Genomic DNA, 26,875 nt, shown 5'->3' with positions numbered 1-26,875 from the left:
ACAACACGAGCTGTGTGCCTCCTTCCTGGTGGAATGACTGAAACTGACCGGCTGTCGGACCCTCTCCGTCTAGTAGGTGCTGCACATATATGGTTTTTTACAACTTTGGACGGGTTTAGTGACATCTGTGAACAGTCAAAGGGACTGTGTCTGTGATACAATATCCACAGTCGACGTCTATCTTCAGGAGTTATGGGAATCGGGGTATGGAGATTCACACAGCGGAGAACAGCTGATTTTACGTGACCAGTGACTGAGCTGTGGCAGACGCGTTTCGTAGCCTCGAATTTATACTCATGTCCTAAGCTAACCACAGCCTCATGGCATACAGTGTATCCGAGAAAATGGCTATGTAGAATCTGCGGCAGAACTAAATTCACGATCGCTTTGTTCACGGCGATTAAATCTAACATCTGCGAGCAAACTCAGGACAGAAAAATTTCAGTTTCATTGGTGTAAAGAAACGGTATTTTCCCGATGTCATTGGTTAGCTCAGACTATACCAACACTAGCTACACGAACTGCCGCATTACCAACCTCCTTGGCAGTTGGTTGCAGATTATAGGCGACACAGCTAGGTTCCAAAAGAGAAAAGGAATGATATGAAAAAAAGATCAAATGAAGTCAATACAATGATGACAATGACACGAGAAAGCTTAGAAATTTAAAAAAAAAGATAGATTTAGGCCAATTATTTGAATAAAAATAACAATAAAACTATTTTGATTAGATTTAGTAATTAAAAAAATTAATTTTGCGTCATTTGACGAGATTCTTCCTTACATCGTTCTACATGCCAGGTTTAAACGTTAATCATTGCGCTAACCGAAACACTGAGTTGAACAGTTATGTTTATTAATGTGTTGGTCCAGTGGCAGCTGTGAATTACAGCCTTCATAAAATTACGCTTCATGCAATGTAGTGCGAAGCTTATATAATGTAAGGCGATCTCTGCGGTTATGAGAACTGTATATGGGACGCTCAATCGCACGTTGTGGGAAAGAATCCAATAGTGTTTGTTTAGTGCTGTGTAAGAAACGTATGCATTGCATTAACATCATTGAGTGTGTTGTGTGTGGTTATCATGTGTGATAAAATACGAAATAGAAATTCCAGACCCACGATTCTCGATCCAAACACGTAATGCCGGACAAAGAACTGGAAGGGAACTGACCAATTGTTACGGCACTTTGCCAACGGTGAACGGACGGCCTTGACGTTCAGCGTTCCGAATGGAGGAAACCAGCTCCAACGCGTGATGCGTCAACTATCAAGCAATTTTAATCGGACCGTACGCACAGTTATTTGGTAATATCATATGTCGACAATACACCGCGAGAACATGACACTTACGCTGTTCCATTTCAACCTGTTGCCTACTCTTGACGTTTGTTACCACTCGCTGTACAACTCGCATCAATTAACGTTGCTACGGGAGGTCACCTACACGAGTGACTTCGCAGTCTGTCACCGTCTGACGCAGCGGTCCTGTAATTTCGTGGCCTGCCCCTGCAGGGCCTTTACACACACACACACACACACACACACACGCGCGCGCGGTGGAATGCCTGCCGCCCTGAGGCCGTGTAATAGCGCCCCTGTGTGCCGAGCGCATCGCTCGGCCAACAGCCCGTATACTGTGTATGTACAGGGCGGACGCCATGCGGGCGGCAGCAGGCGAGGCATCCCGGGCGCGGCAGTCAGTATGCAGATGGGCGCGCCGGGTCGCGTGCCCTCGGTCCGCTAACGACCCACCGGCAGCAAAGGGCGCGCGCTTCTGCCGCACAGGCAGGCGTATTTACGGCCGGGGCGCATTACTGCCGTGCAGTGCATCCAGAAATGTTCATACCCCGTGGTCAAAACTGTATACCATACACTGTCTCATCGAAGCTATACAGTCACCTATTAGTGGACATTAATACAACGTGTGTCCCGTTCCCGTTAGCATCGCGGCTATGAAATATACAAAAACTATGTTCCCAGAATCTCTGTATTTTTTTCAGAATAGTTTCACAATGAATTAATACACGGCTGACATCGCTATAAGGGCTCCAACATGCCCCCGGTGTAGCCGCGTGGTCTAGGGCGTCTTGTCACGTTTCTCGCGGCTACCCCCAGTCGGAGGTTCGAATCCTCCCTCGGGCATGGGTGTGTGTGTTGTCCTTAGTGTGCAATCTTAGGGACCGATGACGTCAGCAGTTTGGTCCCATAAAAACTTACCACAAATTTATACATTTACAAGTGTTACAAAACAGTCGCTGAAGTCATTTTTTGGAACTGCATCCAGTACTACAGTACAGTTTTCTTGGAATGCTTGAAACGTATTCGCAGCTGCGAATGCGGACAAACATCAGCTGTTTAATGGAGTGACGAAAATGATAATCTGTACCGGAATGTGAGTCAAACCCAGATTTACCGCGTATCACGAGTTGTCGCCGTACCATTAGGCTATCCGAGCACGACTCACGGCCAGGCCCAGTCTTCCATATATCGCCAACCATGTGACTACTACCTGCGCTCGTACATTCATTATGTATAATATTGGAAGCAGACGCCTTGAGGTAAGTCGGAAATGCGAGATGCCCTGTTGACAGGAAGGGTGCATCGTACGTCTGAACAAGACAGGCACTGCAATATCGAACTTCCTTTTATGTCTTTAACTGCATTTAATTGCCATCGTCAGTTTGGATAACCGCCTGAAGTAGGCTAAGGCCAAACCCAGCGAATACTGGTCGCGATCAACGAGCGTCATCCGTTTGAAGTCCAAAAACTCACACACGACCTTCGCTTTGTGGGCATGCACTCTGTCGTGGAGGAGAGACCAGGAATCTAGTTTCCGGTATTCGGGTCGAAATCGACGAATTCTCGCACACAAACGATGGATAACCTAAAAACTTTGCCTCTGTATGTCCATCATTTCAGAGATGGCTGCGAGACTCGGCTTTTCGAGACAGGATGTCAAATCAAACACCCTTCAGCCGTCTAGTTTCCAAGCTTACTTCACTTGGCTACCAGTCTCTAATATTTACTACGCCATCTTCAAACCCCTAACCCGGATGTAGGAACATTCCACCTCCGTTGCTGTCTGAGTCGGCAGATGATGTTTGAGGGGATCGCTATCGCAAACAGAAATCTTCTGATAGCAGTATCGCTGGCCCCTGTTTTCACCAGAACCGAGGTGGTATCTTCCTACATGTCGGTTAGGAGCCTAAGGATGGCGTAGTAAATCGCCGAAACTGGTAGCCAAATAAAGTAAGTTTAGAAACTAGACTGCTGAAAAGTGTTTAATTTGACACCCTGTAAAAAACTTGATATTGCCTCTTTACTCCACCGACGCTTTCCGACGCGTACTGTTACATTCGGGGCTAGGACGCCTGTTGCAGCAACGCTGCACTTTGACTTTCTACATGGCTGATGCTCAAAGTTCAAGGCTCGTATCGCCGCATCTCGCCACGAGATAGCGATGCAGTTCAGGATTTCACACAAGCAGTCCTAACGCTACTTGGACCCACCGTGTATGGGTTTCGGCCACCATTCGCCTTTATGACTGCGTGAAATCAGGTATCTGAGCGTCAGTGCAGGAATGGCAGACCATTCTTCCTCAACAGCCGAAACCAGCGAAGGCAGTGATGCAGGAGCCGCCGGGGTCTGTAGCGAAGTCGATATTTTGACTCACCCCAGAGCTGTTCCATTGGGTTCAGGTCAGGACTATGAGTAGGCCAGTCCACTTCGAGAGTGATACTATCCACTAACCATTGTGTCACAGGTGCTGCTTTGTGACACGGTGCATTGTCATGCTGAAACAATGATCGTCTATGAACCGCTCCTCCATTACTGGTACTACAAAAGGCTGAAAAATGTACTAAATGCTCATTTACCATTTTCTTAAGCCGAATAAGGATACGACATCCTAATGCAAAACCCTCAAGCCGAACATCACCTCCTGTGTACTTCACGTTTGGCAGTAGACATTATGGCAGATAATATTCTCCAATCACCAGACCCAAACACTTCCATCGCATTGCCACGGGTTACACCATAATTCTTCACTGCTGATCACTCGCTTCCAGTCATCTACTGTCCAATGGCATTGCTATTTACACAACCCAAGCTTTACTTAGCATTTACTACTGGAATGTGTGGCTTATAAGGAGCTGCTCGACCATTGTACCCCACTGTTTCTAACTCCCGACGCACAGTCACTGTGCTAGCTGTAATGATGACCGCACTTTGGAACACAATAATGATTCCTTTCACTGATTTCATGCAATTCTTTTACGGACATCCTCCAAAATTATCGACGGTTCCTGTCCGTTAGTACGTAATGTGTCAATGGCCTTGGTGTATCTGTGGTTGTTCCTCCGGAATTCTACATCACAATTAAAGACCAACGGTCGACTTGCACAGCGGTGGAATGCCAGAATGAAATTTTCACTCTGTAGTGGTGTGCGTGCTGATATGAAACTTCCTGGCAGATCAAAACTGTGTACCGGACCAACACTCGAAAGGCAAAGTTCCCGAGTTCGAGTCTCGGTCCGGCGCACAGTTTTAATCTGCCAGGAAGTTTCAGCTTTAGAATGGTTACAATTTAGGTTTTATTACCCACAAGGGAAACTCCCCATCCAACGCCCCTCGGATTTATTGGTAAGATGGCGAAGTGGACAGCCCATCAAAAACACAGATCAAATATGAAAACAGGAAGGTGTACTGAACTGTGGAAAGAAAAGCAAACCAGAAACAGTGAACGGTCCAGCCTTAACAAGTGGAACATCGAGTGAAGTGAAAGAGCCACTGCGTCCTTGTTAAGTGGTCTCGGTATTGGACTGCAAAGCGCACAAGCCGTATTCAAAAGTCCTTCGCACCACTTACTTTTTTTCATTGTATGAACCGTCCGTTCAACCATTGAAAAGTTTGTTCTCTTTCTGTAGTCTTGGCAGTCGTGATACTATACGTTTGTTATAGAATTTGAGTCATGATGATGGTGATGATGTTTGGTTTGTGGGGCACTCAACTGCGCGTTCATCAGCGCCCGTACAAAGTCCCAATTTTTACACTGTCCATTTTCTTTTCATAATCCAGTCACTCTCACACAGAGCGAGGTGGCGCAGTGGTTAGCACACTGAACTCACATTTGGGAGGACGACGGTTGAATCCCGCATCCGGACATACTGATTTAGGTTTTCTGTGATTTTCCTAAATCGCTCCAGGCGGTTCCTCTGAAAGGGCACGGCCGACATCCTTCCCCGTCCTTCCCTAATCCGATGAGACAGATGACCTCGCTGTCTGGTCTCCTCCCCCAAACAACCCAACCCTCATTCTCACAAATGATGATGATGATAGTGATGATGATGAAATGATAAGAACAACACAAACACCCAGTCTCCGGGCATAGAAAATCTCCAACCCGGCCAGGAACCGAACCCGGGACCCCGTGATCCAGAGGCAGCAACGCTAGCCCCTACACCACGAGCTGCAGACGAATAAGAGTCATGTGATAAGAATACACTGCCGACCAAGTAAACGTGATGAACGGTGAGAGCAGGTGACATTCCACATAGACGCCTCACAGAAATGAAAACAACAACAAACTGCTGTGAACTATGTTACAACAACTAAATGTGGTAGCAGCTAGGTATCAATTCTTCAATTGCAAAAAAACGGTCAGAATGAACTTATCGCCAGTGGGTGACAATTTTGCTGGGTATGACAAGGAAATGCAAATTTAAACGTGCTTGCGGTGCTTTATATTCAGATGTTAAGCAGCGTGTTAAATCGTGTACAATGTAGCTGATGTCAAACTAAGAGAAAAAATTTTGAAACAGTCCAATCCATCATTTCAGAAGGTAATGCAAACACTAGATCAGTACGATTCCGGAGCCTTGTCGGCTCATACATTCGAGCAGCCAGCTATTTGTCGGGTTGAGTCCCTTAGTTGGGATCGCACGATTCCGCACCGGCGGCTTGTGCTAGCCAAGCTGATTAAACAATCTTCCACGCTGCGTAAGCAGCTTACTACACAGGTAGCTACACAGGCGACCAGAATTAAGTCTTGGCCCTCACTGTTATAAACGGCACAAACGCCAAGACTACCCGTCCCGACAAGCTCAGCGTTACGCTTGTGGTCGGAAAGGACATGTGCAATCCGTATGTTTGCAACGGAACAAACATCAGCATTCGGCCCACTCACAAGGATTTAGTCAAAATGCCCACGTCATTAATGCAGTATATTCCAAGGCTACAGCCGGCCGGTGTGGCCGTGCGGTTCTAGGCGCTTCAGTCTGGAACCGCGTGACCGCTACGGTCGCAGGTTCGAATCCTGCCTCGGACATGGATGTGTGTGATGTCCTTAGATTAGGTAGGTTTAATTAGTTCTAAGTTCTAGGTGACTGATGACCTCAGAAGTAAAGTCCCATGGTGCTCAGAGCCATTTGAACCAGCCGGCCGAAGTGGCCTTGCGGTTAAAGGCGCTGCAGTCTGGAACAGCGAGGCCGCTACGGTCGCAGGTTCGAATCCTGCCTCGGGCATGGATGTTTGTGATGTCCTTAGGTTAGTTAGGTTTAACTAGTTCTAAGTTCTAGGGGACTAATGACCTCAGCAGTTGAGTCCCATAGTGCTCAGAGCCATTTTTGAACCATTTGAACTATATACTATACTGGTGAGATCACCAACGAACTAGATCAGGCTGAACTGAGAAGATACAGTACATCACGAATGTACTTTGCCTGCTATGTATCGCTCGCATACGCAAACAGCGAATTTTCCAGTGCTACAGTCATGCGAGTGTGAGAACATATTTGGACTTGACTCTTCTGATTTGTTTGGCTTTAACATTCAGGACAATGTGTTGTCAGTGTCTGCATTTAATGTCCAAGACAGTGTAGCTAGCTTGCTAAAAGAATTCCCAAAACTCTTTTCTGAAGGTTCAGACAAAGCTAACAATTTTGTTGCACGTATCACACTGAAAGACAACGATCAGCCGAAATTTTGGCGGGCTAGAACAACTCCCATTGCATTACTGGACAAAGTCGCTGCTGAACTTAAGGAACTGCAAGATAACGGAGTTATTGCGCCTATATCAGCTAGACAAAGGGCAAGACCGCTTGTTTTGCTCCCCAAACCTTCAGGTCGCATTCGGCTCTGTGTAGACTTCAAGTCTACAGTCAACCCACAAACTATGATTGTGCTGCACAAATCACGGCTCCATTGCATCGCTTGCATCGCAAGAATGTCCCATTCTTTGGGCAGATGAGTGCCATGCAGCTTTTCAGAAACTAAAGGTACATTGCTGAGTGATCGATGCTTAGTTCACTTTAATCCTGAAAAACCAGTTTTATTGCAAGTTGACGCTTCCTTCATACGGAATCGGTGCAGTGCTTCCATTGCTGATAAAGACAGACCTACTGCTTTCGCATCTGAAGTGTTGTGCAACGCTCACTGTAATAATTCACAAACTGAAAGAGAGGCTTTGGATATTGTGTATGGTCTCACCAAATTTAACCACTGTTTGTTTGGCAGAGTAACGGATCACAAGCCTTTACAGTCCTTGTTTCATCCGACGAAACCGGTTCCTGTACGAATTGCTCAAAAATTGCAAAGATGGCCTTTGTTGCTGTCTCAAAACAATTACGAGATTGTGTATCGTCCGACAGCTAAACATGGTAAGCGGACGCACTTTCACGTCTTCCGATTTGCTTTGATGCAGACTTTGACGCTTCTGCTGCATTTTGTGGTCGTTTTCATGCTCAGGATTCTGAATTGCTTTAGTTTTTTCCGTTGCACTTTCATAAAATTACACAGGCCACTGACGCTGATCCATATTTGAACATTTTGCTCAACTACATTCGCACATCTTGGCCTCGTTCCTTGCATTGCATAAAGAACTCTATAGTGCACAGTTGCTTTGGACATCGGCATAGTATCGCTGTAAAAGAAGGAGTAATTCTTGGTCAAAATGTCAGTGGACAGTCACGTGTGTTGATCCCTAAAGCTTTGCTAAAAGAAGTGTTGCAGCTACTTCACCAAGAAGGACGCTAGCGGGGGGGGGGGGGGGGGGGGGGGAGAGGGTTGTTCGTACAAAATAGTTAAAGCGTCGATACTGTACATGGACGCCCAAATAGAAAAGATGACGTCACAGTGTCACGCATGGGCGGTAAATAACTCCGAGTGTGTGCCGTCCTACGTTACATTAGGTTAAGTATTTCATTAGGTTAAGTATATTCTGGACATAAAATACAACCCGGCAGTCATAAGGATTTATTGGCAGTAGGTTAAATATACACTAATACTAGTTAATTACTTACAATATACGGTCACATCACATACAGAAATGTAGAGATTGTTATATTGCATATCTGTCATGTTTTGCTGGAAGCGAGGGCATGTCCGGAGAAATACTACTTGCCATGTGGAGTGGGGGAACGGCCCCCTGATGGCTATCTGTTATTTGTGATCTACACTGAAGCGCCAGAGAAACTGGTGTAGCCACGCGTATTCAAATACAGAGACATGTAAATAGGCAAAATGCACTCCGGTCAGCAATGCCTATATAAGACAGCAAGTGTCTGGCGCAGTTATTAGATCGGTTACTGCTTTTACAATATCAGCTTGTCAAGATTTAAGTGAGTTTCAACGTGGTGTTATATTTGGCGCACGAGCGATGGAATACAGAATCTCCGAGGTAAGGAAGAAGTGGGTATTTTCCCATACGAACATTTCACGAGTGTACCATGAATATCAAGAATCCGGTAAAACATCAAATTTCCGACATGGCTGCAGCCTGAAAAAAATCCTGCAAGAATAGGACCAACGACGACTGAAGAGAACCGTTTAACGTCACAGAAGTACAACCCTTCCGCAAATTGCTGCAGATATCAATGCTGGGTCATCAACAAGTGTCAGCTTGCGTACCATTCAACGAAACAACATCGATATGGGCATTCGGAATCGAAGGCCTACTCTTGTACCCTTGAGGACTGCACGATACAAAGCTTTACGCCTCGTCTGGGCCCGTCAACACCGACACTGGATTGTTGATGACTGGAAACATGTTGCCTGGTCGGACGAGACTCTTTGCAAATTGTATCGAGCTGATGGACGTGTACCGGCTAGGGAAGCAACCTCATGAACCCTTGGATCCTGCATGTCAGCAGGGAACTGTTCACGTTGGTGGACGCTATGTAATGTTGTAGGGGGTGTGTAGTTGGAGTGATGTCGGACCCCTGATACGTCGACATACGACTTTGACAGTTGACAACTGCATCAATTCATGTCCATTGTGCATTCCGACGGACTTGAGCAATTCCAACAGGACAACGCGACACCCGACATGCCCAGAATTGCTACAGAGTGGCTCGATGAACGTTCTTCTGAACTTAACACCTCCGGTGGTTACCAAACTCCCCAGACATGAACATTATTGAACATATCTGGGACGGCTTGCAGCGTGCTGACCAAAAGAGACATCCATCCCCTCGTACTCTTAAGGATTTAAGGACAGCCCTGCAGGATTCATGGTGTCAGTTCCCTCCAGCACTACTGCAGACATTAGTCGAGTCCGTGCCATGTAGTGTTTCGACACTTCTGCGTGCTCGCGGGGGCCTTACACGATATAAGGCAGCTGTACAGCTCTTCAGTGTATGTTTCGATTCGCGAAGCCTTAACGCTGAAAATAATTTGTTTACATAAATTAATGGAAGCAAACATGCACATTATAGCTGCTGCTTTTACACGTAGTTCAGGAAAGGCAGGAATAGCACTGAATGATGTCATTGACCATTCTAAACTTCTCCTTAATCAAGCGGTCACATTGCAGATCTATCAACTCCAATTACACCTTTGCGGACGCAGTTCTGTCGTCCACCGTGTATGGTGACATGAAGATATCAAAATGTGCCCCAAGTGACCTGAAATCCTAGAATAGTTTTGCAAACACTGCATCCAGATTGTCTAGAGACTGAAGAAATGACGCAGCAAAGTCATTATTAACGGTAGTTGCGAATCGCGTCACACTCGGAAAATTCGCAGATTGTGGCTCTGGACGTGATATCCTCCTGTCTCCAACTTCATTTGCATTGAAATTTTAGAAACCAGAGGTACAATTAACTGACGTCTTTTCTGCAACGAAGTATTGAGACGATTAAAATGACTCGTTATATCTGTAACAGATGCTACGTTAAAAACCCATCTGGGGGAAGAAAGCTCAGAAACCGACCTTCCTTTCATGCCCATAAAAATATTTACCTGTCCAAGCAAAAAGAGGAACCGTTCAAGTGTGTTACCTCTACTCAGTCATCTTATATGACAGTAGTAGGATATGTCATTTAATTCAGATTCCAGTGAATCCATTAACTCTGGAAACTGTATGTGTTTCAATCCTGAAGACCGTTTGAGGTTTACAGTTCTAACAAGGACATTCATAACATTGTCAAATTGCATAGGCTTCGCAGAAATTGCCTCTTTATGAATTACAGAATTCATTGAGTGAAACTGCTGTCCTGGACCCAGCTTAGTTTACATCCAGCCATATTTGCAGCCGAGCTTATTCCAGGACAGATTCAGTTTTGTAACAGCTCATTAACAGCAATAAATATCTGATTTGATCCATTATAAATGGTTTTTGAAAGCCTGCGACTGTAGATACAATAGGTTTGTTTATAAATAAATAAATCTTCTGCTACTAGTCACGATTTTCTTTATTTTACTATTTGCACGACGCGTTTCGAGAAATAATTCCCACTTTCAAGTGCGTTTTGTCAGTGTGTGTGAGTCTGCTTCATTTTGTTGACTTTTACTGTAATACATAAGAAACGCGATTTTTAGTTGGGTATCAATATTTTCTGTGAGGTTAGTGGCTAAGGTTTGAGAACAATTTGTACTTACAATTTTCTAATGGTCCATTTGTGTAGAGAGTCACACACACTTAACATCACACACAACTTGTACATTTTACACATCGAAAATATCTTATATAAACAAAACAGTTACAAAGATCTTCTTATAGGTAGTTCACAGAGATAACATTATAGGTCTTCCACAGATTATGATATGCTTTTGTACAGAGGTTAATTTATCTTTACAATTTGGCTCATGAATTACTTATACTGATTTTACAATTGTGCTTATTTCTATGTTTTACTATTTTTATTTAAGTATATTATCGAAACATCTGAAGAAATTCACTGATTCACTTTCAAGTTTTTCATTTAATATTTTATCTTCATATTTTCTGTAATGTGAATATATCTCCAGTTCTTCAAGCAAATCCATTTTATGTCCTTTATCTAGTCGGTGGAGTACTTTGACATTTTGCTCTATTTTTCCAAATGGGTGTCCTGTATTATGTATGTGTGTTGCTATTGCTGATGTAGCGTGTTTGTTGTGGGTGTATGCTCTAATGTGCTCTGTGTACCTGGTGTTGATATTTCGGCCTGTTTGTCCTATGTAGAACTTGGAGCATTCCTGGCATGTTACCTTGTATATTCCAGAGTCTGAATATGGATCATGATTACACTTTATATTATGTATTAGTTTTTGGTGTAGTTTATTGGATGTAGAAAACCCAATTTTTACTCTGTGATTTTTGAAAATATTTGCAATCTTCTGTGATACATTGCCTATGTATGGAATGCTAGATATATATTTGTTTTTCTCTTTTTCTTCTGTGGTGCAGTTTGTATCTGGGTTTCTCTTCATTTTGTCTAAGATTGTGTCAACCATGGAAGCATTGTAACCATTGGCAACTGCAATCTTCTTCACTGTGTTTATTTCTTGTTGTATATTTTCTTGGTTCAATGGTATTTTTGTTGCCCTATGCAGCATTGACCTGTAAGCTGCCTGTTTATGAATATTTGGGTGACATGAGGTTGCAGGGATTGTGGTGTCAGTCATTGTGTTTTTCCTATAAATTTTGAATGTGCATGTGTTGTTGTGTCTTGTAATATTTAGGTCCAGAAAGTTGATACTTTTATTTTGCTCATGTTCCACTGTAAATTTGATTTTCTCATTTAGATTATTGAAATCATTAAGAATGTCTGTGATGTCTTTGGTATCTCCTTTCACTAACAGTAGTGTGTCATCTACATATCTCCTATAAAATTCTATTTTCCTTAGGCAGGGTTCCTGCCTGTCAAATAATTTTTGTTCTAAGTGATTTATGTATATGTCAGCTATGGTACCGGATATACATGATCCCATTGCTAGGCCATCTGGTTGCTTATAAATGTTGTCATTAAAGGTAAAGTAGTTGTAACTTAGGGTTAGCTGAAGGAGTTCCATAAATTCGACAATCTCTGTGTATGAAAGTTTCTTGTGTTGCATAAGGTTCTTTTGTATTACTGTTAGAGCTTCTTGTATGGGTATGTTTGAATAAAGGTTGGTGATGTCAAGTGATATAAACTGTGCATCTTGGGGGAGCTTTCTGGCTCTTAGTTCTTTGGCTAGAATCATGCTGTTTTTTATGGCATATGTTGTTTCATATGTATGTCTCAAACCTTAGCCACTAACCTCACAGAAAATATTGATACCCAACTAAAAATCTCGTTTCTTATGTATTACAGTAAAAGTCAACAAAATGAAGCAGACTCACACACACTGACAACATCAAAAGAAATGGCTTAACACACATCATAAAAACGCACTTGAAAATGGGAATTATTTCTCGAAACGCGTCGTGCAAATAGTAAAATAAAGAAAATCGTGACTGGTAGCAGAAGATTTATTTATTTATAAACAAACCTATAGAAATAAATATATCTTTGCCGGTACATGCATCTGTCATAGGGACTAAATCAAGAAACCTTTCTATGCTATTTAAATCTATATCCACTCCTCGGACGAATATAGCCAATTGTACTGCCGGTACTTTCATCAAGGTATAGATAATATTGCACAGAATTGTTGCCCCCTCACCCTTAGACGTCGTTCAACATCTGCGCTAAGGTCCTTTGTAAGGCGTCCAATTGTGTGTCAAGATAGAAAAATTGCATGAAATTGTGCTGGACCTAGAGGTCATGCGCATTCACTAGCGACGTCCAGGCTTTCTTTCACAAACGGCCCAATGAAGAATGGTCGAAGTTTCCGAGCGATTAAATGGGCGATCCTAAAGCTCACTGCACCTTCATTTCTAGCTTCAGATTCCTTGAAATAAAAGCGTCGGGTAAATCCAGTTACAATATAACTTGAATAATATTAATATTTTATGTAAGATTAACTGAAATAAGCGAGCTAACCTCATTGCCGAATGACTCCTTTAACTTTGCAGTTAATTAAACAAGCTCTTCTTCCTGAACACTGTTACACACGTCACAATGTTTGGACTTGTAGTGTCACTCAACGTTATATTTAATTTTATTTATTTATTTTTGGTATAACAGAATGTAGACCTAGTAAACATGCAGCACTTTCTCTAGTGTGCATAGAGAAGCCACTGCAGTTCCCCTTGGGATTCTTGTTGCACGCAGTTTGCACTAGAACTTTGTGTTTTCTCATCTGAATCCGTATTGATAGCCCCAGCTATCACCTCAGTGACCCAATAGGATTGTTCACGCAGCGGAGACTGATAACAAAACGCGACTATCCTGCCCGCTCGCCGGCCATGTACTTTTTTGTGTCGATCTAATTTTGTTCGTTATTTTTTGTAGAATTTGCTCGGGACGGACGTCCCATGACCCCCCGTTCAAGTACGTGGTTGATCCATTCATTCAGTTATTTTTTTTCAATTACAGAGGGCAGCTAACCCTCTGACCGATCACGGTGAGCTATCGTGCCGGCATGTACTAAGCAGGAACTCACTGGCCACAATGTCCGGTGTGAGCAAGTAAGACATTCTTCTGAATACGGGCTTTGTACGTAAAGTGTTAGTGCTCCAAAATCGGAGGTAATGTTGTTTCTTATTGTAACTGCCCAATGCTAACAGTTGAAAGTTATTTCATTAAATCCTTACACACTGTTATTAACAACGTCCTCTTTCTTTTACCACACAAAACATGGCGGATGGTTGTTCACTTTGCTTCACTCTGGTAATGGTGCTACCTCTCTATGGTAGTGTGTCACTCTGATTGGGGCGTCACCCCACGCTAATACCATTGTGCAACATGAGTGACGCTTTATGTCAGAAGGAAGTACATGTCCCTAGTTTATACATGCTCTGTTCTCTTGCGGTAAGGATAACCGGTGTCTCCCAGTGTGCGATTGAAATGGTGTGCCGACTGGAAACGTACTTCAAATTTATTACTGTGGGAAAAATTTGTAAATTACGCACACATCAACCGCGAAATGCTGGCGGTATAGGGACCAAATACATCGTAGCGTCCAACCGAAGTGAAATGGTGCCTACTACTTGATCAAGGCTACACAGATTTTGGTGATACTGCTCAGGGAATCCAGACGCACCGTGCAATTTCCACCATACTGGGAAGCCGAAGGAGCATCTTTGGAGGGGGCGGGGGGGTGTCAAGATATTTTTTAACGGTGAGGGCGTTCACGTAGTAGTCGTCCAGACAGCCATGTTTGTTAAAGCGCCGTTTCCTGGATAGGGAACTGTGCAGCCTCGGTTCAAATACGTCCAGCGGGTGGACGACGAAAGTCGCTGCTGCGTCACCAGGTGAATACCGGGCTGCTACCCATGTCCGTGCTCATTTATACGATTCACCAACGTTCAGAAAACTTTCGCTCACTTCCATATGAGTAACACTAGACGCCGACAGTTGGAGTTCGCATATTCCAACCAGAGGGTTAACGCGGTGTCGACAGGATAGGCATAAGGCCTCCCCTTAAACTAAACATACCAAATCCGTAAAATAGGCATGCCGACACGTGACAAGGGCACAAGCAAAACGCAGAAGAAGCGGACTCTCATAAAATGGTTCTTAAGTGGCTACGTAGCCCAAGTAGCCGGTGGGTTTTCCAGTGATGCCTGACTCGGAGATAAACCGATTTGAACCCTGATTTTTGATGGAATTTTCACGGTCAGTGTTTGGCCGGCAAGGGGTAGTGTCTCATGAAGGAGTCTCTTGTGAAGTGAGGATATGTGACAGTGTTAGCAGTCATCCGTCCACCGGACTGGGACGTTAATCTCGGCGTACCTGTTGGTGCTGTTCGATGGGAGTGCACTATGTTTCGGCGCCGGGTTTCAACCTCGCTTTTCTACCATCCAACTGAAACATTGCACTGTATACACATCCACACTTACCGTAACTCTCCTACATTTCCGCAAAGAATGGGGCGTCTGTGCACATAGGAAGTACACGCTTCTCGATATGTTGCTGAAACGGCTACCTCAGTTACACCAACCAACAATGCCACATCAGACTTACACATCTGTCAAGGTGGAGATTTCTGTCGTCGAGAACTGAACAAATGGCAGAACGCTTCCGACCCTTATGAGACTTCATTACACTTAATGGGGATTTTCCTTGCATGGGGAACTCCCCATCGCACCAACCACAGATTTAGTGATAAACTGGCCCAGAGGATAGCCCGTCAAAAACTGAACACAGATCAAGCATGAAACCAGGAAGAAGGTTTACTGATCTGTGAAAAAAGGAGCAAAATAGAAACAGTGAACGGTCTAAGTTCAAGAAGTTTTGTGAGTACAGCCAGCATATTTGCCTAGCTCTGGCGTCGTGGTTTTGTGGTTACGGTGTAGGACGCCGAAGCGTGAGATCCGCGTTCAAATCTCCCTTCTGTCCCGTGTAGTCATTTTCACAAAACAATGAACTGTCCGTCCGGCCACTGACTCGTCTGTTTCCTATATTCAAATTTGTGTTTCTGGCGTGGTGTAAAGTCGGTTTGTAAGAGCAAGGTGTACGGAAAGGACCTCCAGACGTACGTACCTCCTATTTGTTCTACACAAGTACCACATGTTATGACTCTTGGTTCCGTTTTGGAAGTTTTGACTCTTTAGTTTCTTTGTTGTAACATAGTTCACACCTGTTTATTTGTTCTATTCATTTCTGTGAGATGTCTATGCGGGATCTCACCTGCTCTCACCATGCATGATATTTACTTGCTACAATAACACAGGGTGTTCTAAAAGTCTTTCCCTGATTACATAAATTGATAACTCAGGCTAGAAGTAAGATACAAATATGAAACTTGTGTCGAATTGTTTACAACTATCCAAGTTTTTTTCTGATTTAGGTTCGCAGTACGTAAGTAGCGGATAAGGTGCAGTGCCCAAGAAGCCATGTTAACCAATCAGGAGAAGGGACAGTGTGTCCTGTGGTACCATGAGACACGATCACCTATCACAGTGCAGAGACACTTCCAGACAACATTTGGAAGGAATCCACCTGATGTCAAGAGCAGTAAAGCCTGGTATGAGAGGTTCAGGAACACAGGATCGGTTGCTGACCTTCCGAGGTCTGGTCGACGAAGAACCTCAGCAGACAGGGTGGAAGCTGTAAGGCTGTCTTTTCTGCGAAGTCCGAAGAAATCCGTGCGCACGGCCTCACGTGAATTACAGATGCCAGAAAGCTCTCTCCATGACATTTTACACAAACGTTTATTGTTTCGTACATACAAAGTGCAAATTGTTCAGGCCTTGTTGCCCAATGACAGTACACGTCAATATGACTTTGCGCTCCAAATGCTGTCACTTACTGAGGACGATGAAGGTTCTCTCAGAGGAATTGCCTTTTCCGACGAAACGACCTTCTTTGTCAGTGGAGTAGTGAATCGCCATAATGTGCGCATTTGGGGTTCACAACCTCCTGACGAGGTCATGGAGTGCACCAGAGGCAGTCCAAAGGTGAATGCTTGGTGCACGATATTGCACGATCGAATTATCGGGCCATTCTTCTTCGCTGAGGCTACTATCACATCTGCAGTGTATCTGGAGATGTTGCAACTGTACGCTGTTCCTCAGCTGCTTCAGTATCACCCCGATGTCTTGTTTCAGCAAGACGGTTCACCACCTCATTGGGGTTTGGACGTCCTTGCCTTTCTCGACATGACCTTTCCTGGGCGATGGATTGGTCGTGATGGGCCAACAGTTTGGCCTCCACACTCTCCTGACATAATCCCATTAGACTTCTTTTTATGGGGTTATGTCAAGGACGAGGTCTATCGAACACGTATACCAGAACTTGAAACACTACGGCAACGGATAACCACAGTCGTTGAATCGATCCCTCCAGTGATGTCGGCTAATGTGGACGGAAATTGAATATCGCTTAAACGTGCTACGTGCTACCAAGGGTGCTCATGTGTAAGATTACTGAGTGTTAGCAAACTGATAGTTTGTAAACATGTAGACACTAGTTTCATATTTGTATCTTACTTCTAGCCTGAGTTATCAATTTATGTAATCAGGGAAAGACTTTTCGGTCACCCTGCATATTCTTACAACGTGACTCATATTCCATAACCAGTATATAATATGATAAATTGACAAGACTACATTTGCATCTACATCTACATTGATACTATGCAAATCACATTTAAGTGCCTGGCAAAGGGTTCATCGAACCACCTCCATAATTCTCTATTATTCCAATCTCGTATACCGCGCGGAAAGAATGAACACCTATATCTTTCAGTACGAGCTCTGATTTGACTTATTTTATCGTGGTGATCGTTCCGCCCTATGTAGGTCGGTGTCAACAAAATATTTTCGCTTTCGGAGGAGAAAGTTGGTAATTGGAATTTCGTGAGAAGATTTCGTCGCAACGAAAAACGCCTTTCTTTTAATGATGTCCAGTCCAAATCCTGTATTATTTCTGTGACACTCCCTTCCATATTTCGCGATAATACAAAACGTGCTGCCTTTCTTTGAGCATTTTCGACGTACTCCGGCAGTTCTATCTGGTAAGGATGCCACACCGCGCGCAACAGTATTCTAAAAGAGGACGGACAAGAGTAGTGTAAGCAGTCTCCTTAGTAGGTCTGTTACATTTTCTATGTGTCCTGCCAACAAAACGCAGCCTTTGGTTAGCCTTCTCCACAACATTTTCTATGTGTTCTTTCCAATTTAAATTGTTGGTAATTGTAATACCTAGGTATTTAGTTGAATGTACGGCTTTTAATTAGACTGATTTATCGTGTAACCGAAGTTATACGAGATCGTTTTAGCACTCATGTGGATGACCTCACACTTTTCGTTATTGAGGGTCAACTGCCACTTTTCGCGCAATTCAGATATTTTTTCTAAACCGTTTTGTAGTTTGTTTTGATCTTCTGATGACTTTATTAGACGATAAACGACAGCGTCATCTGCAAACAACCGATGACGACTTCTCAGATTGTCTCCCAAATCGTTTATATAGATAAGGAACAGCAAAGGGCCTATAACACTACCTTGGGGAACGCCTGAAATCACTTCCGTTTCACTCGATGACTTTCCGTCAGTTACTACGAACTGTGACCTCTCTGACAGGAAATCACAAATCCAGTCACATAACTGGGACGATATTCCATAAGCACGCAATTTTACTACGACCCGCTTGTGTGGTACAGTGTCAAAAGCCTTCCGGAAATCCATGAATACGGAATGGATCTGAAATCCCTTGTCAACAGCACTCAATACTTCATGTGAATAAAGAGCTAGTTGTGTTTCACAGGAACGATGTTTTCCAAACCCATGTTGACTGTGTGTCCTTCGAGGTAATTCATAATGTTCGAACACAATATACGTTCTAAAATCCTGCTACATATCGACGTTAACGATATGAGCCTGTAGTTTAGTGGATTACTCCTACTACCTTTCTTGAATATTGGTGTGACCTGTGCAACTTTCCAGTCTTTTGGTACGGATCTTTCTTCGAGCGAACGGTTGCATACGATTGTTAAGTATGGAGCTAATGCATCAGCATAATCCGAAAGGAACCTAATTGGTGTACAGTCTGGACCAGAAGACTTGCTTTTATGATGTGATTTGAGTTGCTTCACTACTCCGAGGATATTTACTTCTATGTTACTCATGTTGGCAGCTGTTCTCAATTCGAATTCTGGAATATTTACTTCGTCTCCTTTTGTGAAGGCATTTTGGAAGGCTGTGTTTACTAAATATGCTTTGGCTGCACTGTCGTCGATAGTGTCTCCATTGTTATCGCGCAGAGAAGGCATTGAAAGTTTCTTGCCGCTAACATAATTCACATACGGCCAGAATCTCTTTGGATTTTCTGCCAGGTTACGAGACAAAGTTTCGTTGTGGAAACTGTTATAGGCGTCTCGCATTGAACTCCGCGCTAAGTTTCTAGCTTCTGTAAAGGATCGCCAATCTTGGAGATTTCGCGTCTGTTTAAATTTGGCATGTTGGTTTCGTTGTTTCTGCAACAATGTTCTAACCCGTTTTGTGTACCAAGGAGGATCAGCTCCGTCGTTTGTTAGTTTATTTGGTATAAACCTCTCAATTGTGCCGATACTACTATTTCTTTGAATTTAAGCCACATCTGGTCTACACTTACATCATTAATTTGGAATGAGTGGAGATTTTCTCTCAGGAAGGCGTCAAGTGAATTTTTATCTGCTTTTTTGAGGAAGATTCAAGGGTGGCATTAAAATGAAGGTGAAAAGATATAAATGATAAAATTCGCTGATGACATTGCTATCCTGAATGACAGTGAAGAAGAATTAGAGGTTTTGCTGAATGGAATGAACAGTCTCATGAGTACAGAATGTGGACTGGTAGTAAACGGAAGAAAGACGAAATAAATGAGAAGTAGCAGACATGATAACAGCGACAAACTTAAGGTCAGGATTAATAGTCACGAAGTAGACGAGATTAAGGAATTCTGCTACCTAGGCAGCAAAATAATCAATGACGGACGGAGTAAGGAGGACATCAAAAGCGCCTAGCACTAACAGAAAACTGGCCAAAGAAATCTACTCGTATCAAACATAGGCCTTAACTTGAGGTAGAAATTTCTGATAATCTACGTTTTGAACACTGCATTGTCTGGTAGTGAACTATGGGCTGTGGGAAAGCCGGAACAGGAGAGAATCGAAGCGTTAGGGATGTTGTGCTACAACAGGAAAATTATATGGACCGATAGGTAATGAGGAGGTTCTCCGCAGAATCAGGGAAGAAAAGAACATACGGAAAACACGGACTTGAAGGGACTGGATGGTAGGAGAAGTGTTAGGAAAAGGATATGTGTTCTGTTTCAGTCTCGCAAGTGTTTCTCTTTCTGGAAAGGAATTTATATTTCCGGCTAGGATATTTTTCATCGGCCCTCTTGGTTTGAGTTGGCTCGCCGTGACTATTCAGCTAGTCCCAACCTGTTCGTCTCATAGTTTTAAGAGATACTACTATCGAGAATGGTATGATGTACTCTGTCGTACGCCTTAAGAAGCCTCATTCGCTCAAATTTTTTGTTGTTCTAAGCAATGGGCAGTAATATTGATGGTCTGAGACGGAATTGAGTGTTCGACAACATACTGAAGACAATGGCAGAGCTTTAAGAATACTGACGCTCACTCAATATATCGTGCCATATATTGTACCTCGTAAGATTGCCCTGAGAACGAAAGAAATTCAGTTCACCCACAGCGACTTCACGAGATGTACTGAAAAAAGAAAATGAGAAACGATCAGGAGGAGGACCGGGAAATGTATATGAAAGGGCCAAACGGTGATATGAGAAATGAAATTCCGCATTGATCAGAATACGCCAGATACCTCGTTGGTCCACAATAGCAGGGTAATCTAAATATTGTGGTGCCATGACAGTAAGCACAAATATTTATGATATTTGTAGCAGTTCTCAGAATTCACATATCTGTTCAGGACAGCTGTTCGATTAGCATAAATGTGTATTTTTCATACAACATTTGTCACAGCTCGAACATAACATATTGTAATATTTCAGTCAGTAATCAGTAGATAATTGTTTTATTTATTTTTCATCAGTTCTAACTGTAGAGCAATCCATAGAAAACAGCACAAGTGCACGATAACTTATACAGTCTACTTTTTTAATTTTTGACTAAACATATGAGACTCTATTGTTCCAGAGATCTTTTCAAGTCTCAGACTTTTATGATGATTGTGGACAGACTGAAATGAGAATAAAAATTGGTAGCAAGGCTGTGATTCGAACCTAAGTCTTCTGCCCATTTGTTAGATGCATTAACCACTATGCTATTCTGGCACAGTGACTTTGCACAAATGCACGGGCTATAGTAGCCTTGGTACAAATTTTCATTCGTCACTTCACTTTGCACGTATGTATACATAATAGATGTTTGAGACTCGGAAAGGCATCTGGAACCATATAGTTTCACTTGACTACAGCATCTCTGCGTGGGTTTCAGGCAGTGTCCTCTGTTTCTTCGATGCTGGGGTGCTATTCCAATACAGTTGGAGAGTTATGCCATATTATTCGAGTTTAGGGGGAATATTAATTGCGCTCAGGCGTGAAAGGGAATTTGTACTGAGGTAGGAGGTGTGCTACGGTAGTGTGTGCAGTTGTGCAAAGCCACCGTGCCAGGGTGGCGTAGAGGTTAACGCATCTGCCTAGTGAGCAGCAGACTTGGTTTCCAATCCCAGCCTTGGCACAAATTCTCATTCGTCGCTTCAGTCTGCGTATGTACAATTTATAATTACTTGATTCGTTTACGAATCATATGCTGCAGTAAATGAGTCCTGGGTTCACACAAATGTACGTATGCTGGTAGTTTTTCTGACTTGTCTCGTCCATTCCGCACAAATTCCGCATGTACTTTACAAGGTGAGTAAATAAGCCGCAATATTGTACATGTGAATTCCAGATCACCGAGAACTGACATGTTCGCTGTGAAGTCAGAAATACCGCGCAGTATTATTGTACTGCTCTTGCGCAGAATATTGACACAGTTTTGCTGTGGCAGCAGTACTAAGTGTGTGCAAGGGGCATTTTACTCGTCGCTGGTTGTCTGGAACTTTCGCACCTGAGCACTACTTCTCCGGAGGCTATGTCTTGCTGCTTCACTCAACAACACACGAGCACTACCACTGATTGTCATTTCTGAGAGGTGGGCGCAGTGAGAATGGGCTTAACAGTTAATTTCCGATATCAGTTAGCGGTTAAGTTAATTTTCGGTAACGGATGTTCATAAGTGTCATAATTTATTTCCAAGAATAACCTGTTCACCAACAGTATTCCATCACATCTGGTACAAGCTGTTGCTGATGCAGTTATTCGTCGTTGAAGCTGTCATAGAGCACGTAGGCATTGCTGTGGTCATTAGTAACTGGCAGCAGTATCTGTTGAATTGTGTCATACTCTCATACTGAATTGACTGACGGGAAGAAACCCAACACTAGGAAATGTACAGTAATGAAATATCAGGAATACATATGTCTAGGTAAGTTATGATTAAAGTTCCAAGTTCACAGATTAACGTAAGCGCGAGAATAGCTACTGGAAATGTGAAATACTGGTATATTAACAAGCTGTGCTACCTCCAGAATGTTGAATACAGATACGCAAACGTGCATGCAGTGTGTCGTGCAAATGCTGTATGTTACTTTTTAGGATGGGTTTCCATGCCTGTTGCCTGTGGCTGGTCAATAAAGGGGCTGTTAATGCTGTTTGTGAACGAAGCTGGAGTTGTCGACCGATGATGTGCTCGACTGAAGACAGATCTCTAGTCGTGCCGGCCAATTGACGTGTCGACACACTGCAGAGCACGTTGAGTTACAAAAGCGATGTATGGGGGAGCATTATCACGTTGGAAAACATCCGTTATAATGCTGTTCATGAACGGCGGCACAACAGGGCGAATCACCAAACTGACGTACAGATTTGCAGTCAGCGTACGTGGCATAACCAAGAGAGTGCTGCTGCTGTCATACGAAATCGGACCCGAGACCGTAACTCCAAGTCTAGGTCCAGTGTGTCTAGGCAACAGACTAGTTGGTTGCAAGTGGTCACGTGACCTCCTTCGAACCAACACACGACTGTCACTGGCACCATAAAACACTGGCATCATAAAACACAACAGACACCCACTCCACCCTCCACTGAGCTCTCACTTGATGTCGCCGAAGTCCCAAATGGCGGTGGTTTTGTGTTAGTTTGGTGCACGCTTCAGGCGTCTGGTTCAGAACTATCCTTTAAGAGGCTATCGTAACAAGTCAGCGAGTCACCGTGATGCTAACTGCTGCTCAGATTGCTTCTGCAGATGCTGTACGATGCGTCAAAGCCAAACGACAAACACCCTCTCGGCAGAGCCACGTGACTGTCTGGAGTCCAGTCTTCTTGCAGCAGTACCTTCACGTTGTAACGCGCCCCTGCTCGTTTGTTGTGTGTTTTGAGTACAAGCGTGATATTTGCGAGTCGTTTTCTACCTCTCAGCCGTTGAAATTCGAGGTAGGTGGGTAGGGAGACCTATCAGTGTTAATGTGCGACTCGGAAACTTAAAACTGATGCTATCAGGAAATCTTGCCTATCACCCATAAATACCCCCCACCCTGTGGCTAATTTTGGAGCACAAATTAAAACAATAATCATGTCAGTAAAAGAAGGATCAAGGATAAACTATAATGTTACTGGAAGAACAAATACTAGTGTATTTTTAAAAAAATAAAAACCCAGGAATTTAGAGACACAAATGAAAAAAAACAATACACGTCTTGTGGACTCAGACCATTGTGAAATAAATGGACTTAACTAATATTGGGAAACATTTGCCTGCTTCTACCCAAAGTGGATAACGCAATCAGAGAAATACTAAACGATATGACTGACTTCATCTGTCGTACCAAAAACTTGAAGAAGCTGCTCGAATCGATCGATTGGCGTGTAACCTCAGTGGAATAGTAACCCTTATACGTAATCACAGCAATTAAATCTCTGTGTCCCTTAAGAAGCCGGTGCCGTTGACGATATCACCGTAGCAAAAGCGTGCTGGTTGAATGCAGTGATGACACTCGATGTAACTGCCGCTAGCGACAAAGCTGCAGACCCGTAGATGTAGTGTGAGCTGAAACCTAAGACCATAGACAACATATTACTGCCTATGACTGCTGAAACAAAGCTGAGTCTTGTCACTGTGCTGCACAAGGCGGAATTCAGCAACGTCTTAGGCGCAAGTGAGTAACAACAAAGCGCTCCCAAGAACTGTATGCCAGACACAAGACCAGTACTCCCAACATACGGGCCGAACAGTATCATCTTTAAAAGTTCATCAAAATACAGTGGCCTAACTGATTTCTAAGACAGAATATCTAGGTCGAAATGACGCTAAAACACAATTCCTCTGTGCGCTTGGGAGCAAACACAAGAAAATGTTCCTTCTCTTCCGAGAGCTGAGACAGGGGCTCCTGCTCCTTGCAGAGATCAAACAGGAAAGCGCCAGCCAAAACTGCTGGCTTCTCTTTACCTCCCCCCAGATACGGGTGACCGAATCGTAGCTTGGAAACCACAGTGCATACGCCTTCTCTCCTTCTCGCCGCTGGTGAGCCACACTCAATCAAACTCAAGTTTTCCGAATTTTGCAGAAGCAATGCTTTAAGGAAATTTGCCAATCCGGAACGAAAATTTCGTGGGGACAAGTCCGGTGTACGTGCCAAAACATCTAACGGTTACCGAGCGAGGTGGCGCGGTGGTTAGACACTGGACTCGCATTCGGGAGGACGACGGTTCAATCCCGCGTCCGCCCATCCTGATTTAGGTTTTCCGTGATTTTCCTAAATCACTCCAGGCAAATGCCGGGATGGTTCCTCTGAAAGGGCACGGCCGACTTCCTTCCCTAATCCGATGAGACCGATGACCACGCTGTCTGGTCTCCTTCCCCAACCAACCAACCAACCAACCAACCATCTAACGGCTCGAGGCGCCAGTCTGTCTCTTGGCCGCTTCCAATTCGCCACAGTATTCTTTGAAATAATTTGCGTCCGCGACTACACGGAGCTGGTCAGCCCGCACCGGCCATCGTTGAACAGCTTTCGCCGTTCACACAACGCTTGCACTCCTCGTAAAATTCGTTGCCTCGGCCCTCAGCCAGGTCGCTGACCCCATTCATACACTGTACCCCGTACCAGCGACCGTCCAAGGCGAGCGTCCCTCCAAGAACCAGCTGCTGCTGCGCTGAGTCAGCCCGCTGGGTCCTTTGCCCATGGCTCCAAGAAACTTACCCAGTCATTCTATGTAAAAACTCATCACCCAACCAATAAATAAATTATATTAGTACATAGATGTACATGACTACGTAAGTCATATTCTTTACCTTTAATAAAAGGTTCCAGGCCTATCAGTAGACGTCTAATCAATATATAATCGCATGTACAGGAGTGAGACGGAATATTCGAAAGATGCCGAAATACTGCCACCTTACAGCGACCATCGCTGCTAGCAGTTATGCACAGGGCATCAAGTCTCCCTGCAATATTTTGATGAAATAGTAAGATTACTTTTTCCTGTTTAGGGCTTACGTCTGAGAAACTCTAAGAGCATAGTGAGAACGGTTTGAACAAGATTTCAAAAAGTGCTCGCTATACTGTCTCAGCTGACGACGTAGTAGATTTCTGTCTGAGACCTACTGTTGCCGAGAGCGTCAGTTTTCTTGAGGCATTAGAAATCTGATAGTGTTCACCTACAAACAGAATTACTTGCATGCTTTGCATACTCTCAGTTAATAATGCCAAGTGGTGCTTGGACGATGCAAGTAACGAAACAAAAGCATTTGCTCTACAGAACTATCCAGTAAAAATACTACTGTCGGTAGCCAAGCAACGAAAAGTAACCTAAGAGCAACATCGAAAACGAAACACGAATGGATTGCAGTTTACAGTATTTCTGGTATTGTTAACCTCCAGTCTTTCTGTATCGGTGGAAATCACCGGTTACTGCATCAGTTATTCCCATGACAGTACGAGTATCACCGTATGATCACTGTGATTTATCCACAGCCACATAGAGCGAAACCAAACTGTAAGTAGAATCACTGGTAAACAGATGGCACACAGTATCACCAGTTACTCACCAGTTATTTCCGTGGTAGTACGAACATAACATGTTCACTGTATTCATTATTTGAGGTAAGACAGAGCAAGACCGATGGTGAAGTAGTAAAGTAGCGACTTACGCGCATTGAGAAACCGATGACGTACGATATTGGCAGTTACTGAAATAACCGCGTGATAGTAATAACAGGTTCTACATCTTCCTACATAATCTGGAAGCCACAGTATGGCGCACGGTGGAGGATACGTTGTACCATTACTAGTCATTTCGTTTCTTGTTCCGCTCTCAAACAGAGCAATCGAAAAACGTCTGTCTATGTGCTTCCGTATGAGACCTAATTTCACGTACCTTATCTTCATGGTCCTCACATGTATGTTGGCGGCAGAAGAATCGTTCCGCAGTCAGCTTCAAATGTCGCTTCTGTAAACTTCCTCAATAGAGTTCCACAAAAATTAACTATGAATACTAAACAACGCGTCCTTTATTCGTTTCACTTCTTTCAACTCTACGACAGTAGCTGTTCAGCTTTCATGTGGAATGGTCGCATGCAGTCCTGTCGCGCAAAAACTATGTGAACTATTTACAGAGGTTGATGAATATTATAGGGCAACAGTGAGTGATTAATCAATTTGTTTGCGCAGGGTGTACATAATAACCCAGGAAAACAGTAGACACGTGAGTATTGTCAACCTTAGGGACATCCATTTGGAAAGCTATATTACCTGTTATTCATTCTCAAAAAATATTTCTCTTTCTGGAAAACGATTTCTATTCCTACTTAGAATATTTCCCATCAGTTCTCTTAAGGTTACCGTGAACTCTGCTAGAGTGACACTTTCATTTAGAAAAGCAACATGTCAATGGCAAACTTCAGTGCAAAAGTGGAACTAAATTTAAGTGCCTATATCAGCAAAGTTGGGCCTAGCAATTGTCAGAAAGTGTGTTACTTATGAACTCAATAAATGAAGTAAACTGCATGACGTGTTTTC

General features: G+C 43.5%; 1 protein-coding gene across 1 annotated transcript in view; it reads right to left on the bottom strand.

Annotated features, from left to right (window-relative positions):
• The window catches only part of LOC126456490 (piggyBac transposable element-derived protein 4-like), a 94,559-nt gene extending 69,519 nt beyond the window's left edge, over window positions 1-25,040 (bottom strand). The window contains exon 1 of the mRNA XM_050092241.1: window positions 24,962-25,040. Coding sequence (XP_049948198.1) covers window positions 24,962-25,040 — 79 coding nt within the window. The remainder of the gene's footprint in view (window positions 1-24,961) is intronic.
• Between the last annotated feature and the right edge of the window lie 1,835 nt (window positions 25,041-26,875).

The sequence above is a fragment of the Schistocerca serialis genome, chromosome 2, assembly GCF_023864345.2.
Source record: "Schistocerca serialis cubense isolate TAMUIC-IGC-003099 chromosome 2, iqSchSeri2.2, whole genome shotgun sequence".
NCBI classification, from domain to species: domain Eukaryota; kingdom Metazoa; phylum Arthropoda; class Insecta; order Orthoptera; family Acrididae; genus Schistocerca; species Schistocerca serialis.
This window is presented reverse-complemented; position numbering and strand designations above follow the sequence as displayed.